Here is an 8,808-nt window from a genome sequence, read left to right as displayed (position 1 = left end):
GCGCCGGAATCGACAGTTAGGGACGCAGAGAGAGCTGGGGAGCTGAATTGGGAAGGAGGGACTTAGTCCTCTGGAGATCCCTTCTGCGTGCGCACAGCCCAGCCCCGCGCTGAGGGGGTGTGGTACTGAGAGCTGGAGGTGGGGGTGTGAGGCGGCGGCGGCCAGGCGTCCCCCATCCCGCCCGGCTCCTCCCAGAAGCATGGGGCCGGGGACCCCGAGCGCGGGCAGGCGGGGCGGAGGCGGGGCGAGGGAGCCGATGGGCGGGGCCGGGCGCGGAGGCGCAGCCTGAGGGCGGCGCTAGGACCCGCCGGCCGCCCCGCCGGCTCCCGGGAGGTTGATAAAGCGGCGGCGGCGTTTGACGTCAGTGGGGAGTTAATTTTAAATCGGTACAAGATGGCGGAGGGGGACGAGGCAGCGCGAAGGCAGCGGCTGCGGCGCCGGCGGCGGACCAGCGACCCAAGCGTCGGGGTTAACCACGTCTCGTCCACGACTTCCCTAGGTACTGGCCGGCCGGGCGGAGGCCGCAGGGTTCTGGTGGCGAGAGGGCGCGGGCTGCTGGGGCTCGCGCGCACTGGCCGCAGGCGGCAGGGTCGGAGTCCTCGGCTGGCTCCGGTCTCCTCCCGCCGCCGCGTCTGCCCGCCGGGCCTAGGCTCGGCCGCGCCCCGCGCTCGCGCAGCCGGCGGCCTGAAGAGACGGCCGGCGGGCTGCAGCTGTTGGGTGAACGGGCGGCGCGTGCGTCTGCGCCCTGCCCGGCCCCCTGCTCGCTTGCCCGCCGCGTGGCTGCCGCGGTGTCCGCCCCGACCTGAGGGGGCAGCCTTGAGCCGGGGCCGCAGGCCGGGGCGCGGGGAGGTCGGCGGAGGCGCAGCTGGGTCTCGGCGAGCTCCTGACGCGGCGGCGCGACCCTTCTGGCGGGCACTCGCTGCGCTCTGTCCCTTGCGCGGTCAGGGAGGAAGGGGCGGCAGGGGCGTGATGGGCCTCGCGAAGGAGGAGGACGCGGAGGGAGCGGACACCTTGCTGCCAGGTTGGGAAGCTCTTCAGACACCCTTGCTGGAGGGAACCGCAGTCGGCAGGCCAGCGCGGTGCCCCGGGGCTCGCTCGTGTTCGGGGCTCCGGCCCCCGATTCGCACGCCTTGCGCGTGGCTAGGGTTGCAAGCCCCCCGATTTAGGTGTCAAACTGGGATTATGAGTCGTTTACTAGTCACTCGGACGGTAGTAAGGCCCGATCAGACCGAAAGTGTCTGTGAAGTCCCCTGATCCTCCGCTCGCGGTTTTGCTGAATGTGAGCTCCTACTGTACGAGGAGCGCCCCTGCCCCCTCGGAGACACAGTTGTGTTGGCAGCACAGTGTTGTGTATCTCTCTCACTCATAACACCCCTATTTATAGGAGTTTAGCATTTGATCTTTCACTGTGGTGCGAATTGAACACATGAAATCCTGATTGAGAATTTTGATGATACTTAAAAAGGCATAAAGTTTTTTTCAAAGGCTTATAAATAGTAAAAGCCTACGGTTAGGTAAGTACGGCCAAGATAAGTGTTTATTAAGTACACTAAATGTGAGCTTGTGTTTTCAGATTTCTCTTTTCACAATCTGATAAGGGTTTTGCTGAATGAAATTTTAAACATATGGTAACATGTTAACCACAAGGACTCACTTTTAATAGACAAATTTATTTGAAATAGTCTTCATCAATTATAGTAGTCCTTGGCATATGTCAGAGGTGATGACGGACTAGAGTTTTGCTAAGGGAGAAAGAAAAGGAAATAAAGCTTACTTTATTGCCTGCCAACTAAAGCAACTGACAGAACTGTTTACAGTTGGGAGCACCTATAGAATGAAATACTACCAGAGAGGAGACGCTTTGCCTTACGTCTCTGTTGGTTGGATTTCTCAGTATTTAGTTGCTTTGGAATGCGGATGGAATTTAGCTCTATTTGGACCCTAGGGGAGGAGGTGTGTGCTTTTTCTAAGTCAACCGTTTAAGATGTAGTTTCAAAGTGTTTTATGTACTTGCCTTATTAGGAGAAGCATACATTTGTAAGTCATTCATGGTTATGAAGATAGTTTTTATGTTGTGGAACATTGAGAAGAGATGAGGCTCTTGAGACTGTTGATGAATAGGGCCCACCATTAATTAAATGCTCTTGTCAGCTACTCGTAGGTTTTTGTCCCTTTTTTTGAGGGGGGCAGTGGGGGAGAAAAGACCTTCACTTGATAAGCCAATCCTAGCAAATGGCTGCTTAAAACAACCGTTGTACTTGCTAATTTGCTCTGAGCCACCCAATACTGCATTACAATGCAAATAAACTTGGTAGGATTTGTGTTTAAAGTAAGAACAGACAGGCTGTGAATGAATAGGGACTCATCTAATTTTGACTATGTAGAAACTCTTTGTCTCCCTCTGCTTTCTGGAGAAGTAAACTAGTAGAGCTGAGTTAGGGTGAGTCAGGCAGGTGTCACTCTACTAGTTTAGTTTTAGATTTTTAAAAAATGTATGATCTTTATAAAACAGATAAGCACTCATTTTATTAACTTTGTAGGTTGATAGGCTTCTGTAGATGTGATTACATGTATTCAGTAAAATATTTTGAAATTCTTTGTTGAGGGAGAAGGAGCCTTATGGTAAAGAGATATAGGAAAATAAACCATGAGTGAAAATGAGATTCTGGTCTTAAGTCTCATGCACATAGGTGTATTTTGGGATTCTTTTTTTTGTGACTGTGTTGTAACTTTAGGATAAAGTTTTAGATAATTCATAAGTATAAGTTAACTTTCCTGAAGTTGTTAAGACCTTTTCCAAAATTGTGCTTTTTGCAGAGTTGTTATCAGGTAGCTGCTAAGAGTACCTGGAAGGCTGATTGTCAACTAGTTTAATGATGCTGGAGTTCAAGATATATTTTTAAAATTGTGGGACTTAGTAGCAAGATGCATTTAAAAAATTGTTTATCTCAATTAGAAGACCTGTTTGACACACAGAATTGTAAGCAAAGCTGTTTGTCAGAGGTCTTAAAGTTATGAGCCAGAAATGTAAGGGATAGGAGTAGAAGTTAAAAAGTTTTTTTGGTAATGTTGGTTTATAGCTTTACAGAACAAGGGTTTTCTCCAGGGTGGGTGCAGGGAAACAGCTTTCTTCTTTTTTTTCTTTCTTTTTAAAAAAGTGTAATGGTGTTCTGATGTTGTAGCCATTTTGAGTTTTCAAAGTCCAAGTGTATTATTTACTTTCTAGAAAATTTGGGCATAATTTACCTTAAGGATGAAAGATGTGAACATGGAATAACTGAACTTGATCTTACTACGAATTCATTACTCATGTTAGTTTCTTCCTATCCTTTACTCTTCTTCACCATCCATGGTACGGAAGAACAACTGAGGGTTTTCTCTATAGCTTTAAAAAAGGATAGCCGGAGAAAACACCAACCTGAAAATATGATGGCAATAGGATAATATTTGGTACACAATAAAGAACTTTAAACATCTTGTTTTGATTTTTTTCTTCAAATCTTCTCGTGAGGGAATTAAGTTATTACCGTTGGAGGGAGTGTGTTCTATCCACAGTCACAGAAACTTCTGAGGCATTTTTACTGTTTCTCACTAGAGTTGGAGGATGGTAGGGGATCTTCTTCATTGGAAATTATCACATAAAATTAGAGATGAGTGGGTGAAGCTTTGTTGACTAAATGAAGTTTGAAATCATACTGATGAGGGAAGGAGAAGATAGGGCAGTTGTAAAAATAAGGCAAGTCACTAAATGGAGTGGGAAATTTTAAAGTAGGAAAGGAATAGGCAGCTATTAAAGAAAAGGAACAATTAGTGAAGAAAGTAAAACAATTCTGTTTGTTTTGGACATTGAGAAGCATGAAGTGTTTAGAAGTGGAAAACCAAAATAACTATTTTACAAATGTTTTTTCAAGTTTTTGGTAAACATCTCTATGTGCTTGGGTATCTGTACATATCATTAAACTGGAATAATTTTGTAAAGATGTGTTTATTTAAGTATCCACCTTCATTACCTACTCTGGGACAAAAGTACAGTAATTGGTTTTATGGTTAGATAATAGCTACTAGAAACAACTTTTAAGGTCATGAAGGACTAATTTAACATCCTGTATTTTTCCAAGAAGATAATTTGCACTTTTGACTGACTTTGGATTTGCTCTTCTGGCCACTACAAGCAGAATCCAGCGGATTCCCTTGCTAACCTACCAGTTTAATAAAAATTGTTATTGATAATACAGCTTGTATTTCTATGCTTGGCACCAAAATAACCAGTTAGTTGGCTAGCTGGATATCCTGCTAGCCAGTTAACTCTAATAACTTGTTGGAGAAATATGTAACTGCTGAAAGATGCTTATCTAGGATCTTTAGTACATTTCATCTTTTGTTGCAAAGTTCTCTGCTTATGATGGCAGTATTTCTTGAATCATAGAGAAGCAAGGCAGTGTAGTGGAAAAAGGAGGAATCAAAAGCTGAGTGACTTTACTTAAGCTCCCCGAGCCTTGAGCTCTCATATACAGTAGTGATAATAATACCAGAACAAGACTGTTGTGGGATAATAAATGGGTGATAGGGTACAAGTGTTATATAACATTTTAGAGTTTGTAAAGCTGTGTGTAAGACAGTAACAAATAGATAAGAATGTGCCAATTTGATTACTTTTGCTATTATAGACAGTTTGTTTATTTGCAATCAAAAGTTATGATTTTTTTTTCTGTATTATGGTCAGAGGTTTAGTTTGGGCAAGGGTGGTGGGCAAATTTTGAACTTTATCTATAAAATGCTGATAATATGTTCATGATAGGATTATTGTGAGTATTAAATGTGCTTAACTCAGTGCCAAATGTTCTATTGGAGGTAGTTATTACTGTAATGTATGGTTATTTAAGATGAGACTTTGAACTAAAAATTAATTTTTAAAGTAGATGACTTGAAAGGCCTTTGTTCAGTTTTTAAAATAACATATAAATAAATATTGTTCTTAGTTAGCTTCATTTCAATAAATGTGCATTTTAGAGAATCATGTGGAAGTAGTTTTCTGGAATTATTTCAATTACAGGATTTAGTATGAATTAATTTCTTAGTTTAAGGTTACCGCAATTTCCAAGTATAGTTGTCCATCAGCATCCATGGGAGATTGGTTTTAGGACTTCCCTTGGACACTAAAATCTGAGAATGCTCAAGTCCCTGTCATAAAGTGGTGTAGTATTTGCATACATACAACCTTCCGTGTCCTTTAAATCATCTCTAGATTACTTATAATACCCAGTACAATGTAAATGCTATGTAAATAGTTGTAATACTGTATTGTTTAGAGAATAATGACAAGAAAAAAAGTCTGTACATGTTTAGTACAGATGCAGTTTTTTCTCTGAATATTTTCTGTCCTAGGTTGGTTGAATCCATGGGTGCAGAACCCATAGGTAGGGAGGGCTGACTGTATTGGCTTTTCAAACAATAAATCTGGAAAATCTAACTTGGATGTGTTATGCATAGGAATGCCTAAAAGAATGATTGACTTGAAATCACACTAACAGTGAATCCTATAAAAACGTTTTTCCCTTCATTTAATCCTTTATAGTAGAGTCATGGATAGTGATTAGAACTATATCCTTAAAATTTTAACTAAAGACTTTTTTTTGGAGACAGAGTCTTGCTTTGTTTCCTGGGATAGAGTGTACAGTGGCATCAAGGATAGCTCACTGCAACCTCACACTCCTGGGTTCAAGCAATCCTCCTGTCTCAGCCTACGGAGTAGCTGAGACTACTGGTGCATACCACACACCTGGCTAATTTTTCTATTTTTGGTAGAGATGGGGTCTTAGTTTTGCTCAGGCTGGAACTAAAGACTTTTGAGTTCTGTAAACTTCCTTCAGATTTTAGGAATAGATTTATATGGAGACTTGGATTTTAGTACTAGGTCTGTGATATTTAACTGTAACAATTTTTCCTTCCTGTTGGTTAATATCTACCCTAGCAAACTTACAGGTCTTTTAAAAAAATACGATTAAAGAGATAATATCTAAAGAGGCACTTTAGAAACTCTAAAGCCTTCTATAAAGGAACTCTTTAAAAGGGGGAAATTGGCATAGTAAATGAGCTGCTGTTTTTTTGTTTGAATGAACGAATGTATGGGATATCAAAAGTTGGATTGACTTCACTTTTATCAGAATGTGGGTGGGGGGGGTTGATTTTTGAATGACAAATCCAAGAGGAGTTTGGACAGGAAAATCACCCTTCTTCTTAGATTTTTTTTTGAAGATTTTTTTTGAAGTTATTAATTAAATCTTCAGAAATTGCTGTTTTCATCAACAGTTCAGTTTTTAAGTAAATATGATAATAAGAACTGGCTATGTGGAGTTTTTATTTAGAGACTTTTTATTGTTTATTGCAGGAAAATGGCAGTGCACTCTGATGTTGTTTCTCAAAAAATAACTAAGTTCTGATGTAACATAGTTCTTGGAAAGGTTGAATGATATAGCTGATGCCAAATGTCTTGTTACAACTGGATGTTAAGATATAAATTTGCTGTCTTTAAATTACAGCTAAACTTTTTATTGAACAGGGTTTTTGATCACAGCTCTAAAGCTAATATGTATACTGTGGTAGTTAATACTTTGTCTTAAAAGTTTTTAATTTTTAGTTCAAAAACTATAAATCTTGGTAGATACTTTGGAAAATACAAATAAAAAAGAAAATAAAAATAACAACTAGTGGTAACCACTGCTAACATTTTGGTATATATCTTTTAGTCTATATCTTTTTTAAATGCAAAATTTAAGTTTTCCTAAATTGGGATCTTATAATTTTTGTAATCTGCATTTTCATTTCATATTGTATTTTCCCATGTGATTAATCTCTGCAATATGATTTTTAAAAATGGTGTAGTACTTAACTAATCCCCCTTTTGGATATGGAGTTATTTCCATAAATAATGTTGGTTAACTCTGGGTAGATAAATCTTTATCTTTATGATACATTCTTAAAAGTAGCTTACTGGGTCAAATGGCATGTATGTTTTCAAGATTGAAGCCACACTTGACCAGATCCATTCACAGAGGTTGTACCCATTTATTTTCTTTTTGTCAGGCTTAGGTTTGTACTTGTTTACAAATACCTTTCTTGATAGTATGTATTAATTAAAGATAAATGCCAACACATAGGTAAATGAACATCATACTTTCTTAATTTGCATTTCTTTGATTATAGTTGATATTGAAATATTAATATGTAATTGAAAAATGTGAATTATTTTTATTGCTTTTTTGCATTCTTTGACCATCTCTTAGTGTTTCTCTTATTGTATTGTAAAAGCCCCTCCCCTTTTGACAAACTTTATTAAATCTTGTGTTGGGATAGGGTATCTCTTACTGCATTCTACAATCCCAGAATTCAAGAGAGTGGTAAAGTGGCAATGGTGAATTTGGGTATCTGGTCTCCCAAAAGTATCTACCTGCTGCTCTACCCCTGACTCTGCAGTGGCTGCCAGGCGGAACACCCCTCCACTGGGGCCATCCGCTCATGGCCAAAGCGAGAGCATTGGCAGTGAATTGTATACACTCTTTGTTGGTCATGCCTTCCCAGTAGGTAGCATTGACATAGCCATAGATATAGGAGCTCCTGGAGCCTCCCATGGCAAAGGACTGTCTTACCATCATACCCCCCATGGGCACTGAATACACCTGCCCTCCTTCTTTAGGGTCCCAGCCAGCAACAATAATTCCCACCATAAGGTTTTCCTGATATCGGTAACACATTTCTTTAAAGAGGCTGGCTGCTGTGTGCACCAGTAGAGGCTCATTCAGCTGAATGCTGTGGAAGCCAAGCTGATAAGTGACAGAATCAGCTCCTGCTTGGGTATCAGCTACTGAGCCTGAGCGGCAGCAGAAAATTCAGTCATGAATAAGAGTCAGCTTGTCAGTCACTTGATTGGCAATGTAAGACTCAGTGGTGGTTCTGGAATCCATCCCCAGTACCACGCTCCCGTCAAATTGGATGGCCATGATAGTGGTCCCCGTGGAGACTTAGTAGTTTTCCCAGTCTGGAGTGATGGTCTCTGGCCTGATGCCGACCCCACTCCCTGAGCAGCTACCAAGGTGGACGGCATCTTCCTCCTGTAAAAGCCTTTTTGCATGAAAGAAATATTTCATATTTGCTTTTTTATTTTGGGGGGCATGAGAATTACGCGTTTTTTAAATATTTAAGAGTGGTTTCGATCATATGAGTGTTTTCAAATAAATTGACAACTTTTGAACTTAGTAACTTAGTGCCAGTCTCTTCTTAGTCTTTAGGTGTGCTATTGAAGTACTTTTTTTCTTCTGTTTTAAATTCATCACAGTGTATTGATTGTTTATTCCTGTCTCTTTATTGCCAGAAATGTGAGCATCTGCTTCAGTGCCTAGTAGTGTGGTAGAAGAAAATCGAGCTTAGGAGTTGGGTTCAGATCTCTGTAACTATCAGGCTTCAGTTTCCTTAACTGAAAAAACCTACCATAGCAGTTTAAGATGAAAAGATAATGTCTTTAAAGCATTTGGCATGTACTGAATGTACAAAAAACTTTCCCATTCTCTTGAGGGTAAGGGAGAACATGAAGGGGTCAAGATTAGTTTTCTTTTGGGAGTAAAGAGGGGGAGTAGGACAGGCAAATAAAGGATTATACTTAAAGAACAGGCTTTTTCCCCTTGATATTATTAGTTGACATAGTGTGTACCTACCTTATAAAAGGGCTTTTCAGTTGCTTGTAGTGAATACCCATGTAGAATTGTGCAGAGAGCTCCCTGTTCTAAGCTTTCATGTAGATGGCAGATAAGAGAG

General features: G+C 41.0%; 1 protein-coding gene and 1 pseudogene across 4 annotated transcripts in view; one reads left to right on the top strand and one right to left on the bottom strand.

Annotated features, from left to right (window-relative positions):
• Positions 1 to 347: 347 nt before the first annotated feature.
• Positions 348 to 8,808, top strand: part of ATL2 (atlastin GTPase 2) — a 61,064-nt gene continuing 52,603 nt past the window's right edge. For 3 of the 4 annotated variants that reach the window (XM_012788462.3, XM_012788463.3, XM_012788461.3), the window contains exon 1: positions 348 to 499. In XM_012788462.3, the coding sequence (XP_012643916.1) occupies positions 394 to 499 (106 nt within the window). In that variant the 5' untranslated portion in view covers positions 348 to 393. Of the gene's footprint in view, positions 500 to 698; positions 1,022 to 8,808 lie in introns of those variants that run through there. The other variant, XM_012788464.3, reaches the window with a different exon arrangement.
• On the bottom strand, positions 7,387 to 8,101 carry LOC105884514 (proteasome subunit beta type-6 pseudogene; annotated as a pseudogene).

The sequence above is a fragment of the Microcebus murinus genome, chromosome 3, assembly GCF_040939455.1.
Source record: "Microcebus murinus isolate Inina chromosome 3, M.murinus_Inina_mat1.0, whole genome shotgun sequence".
Classification (NCBI taxonomy): domain Eukaryota; kingdom Metazoa; phylum Chordata; class Mammalia; order Primates; family Cheirogaleidae; genus Microcebus; species Microcebus murinus.
The sequence above is the reverse complement of the archived record's forward strand: the minus strand, read 5'-3'. Positions and strand labels throughout refer to the sequence as shown.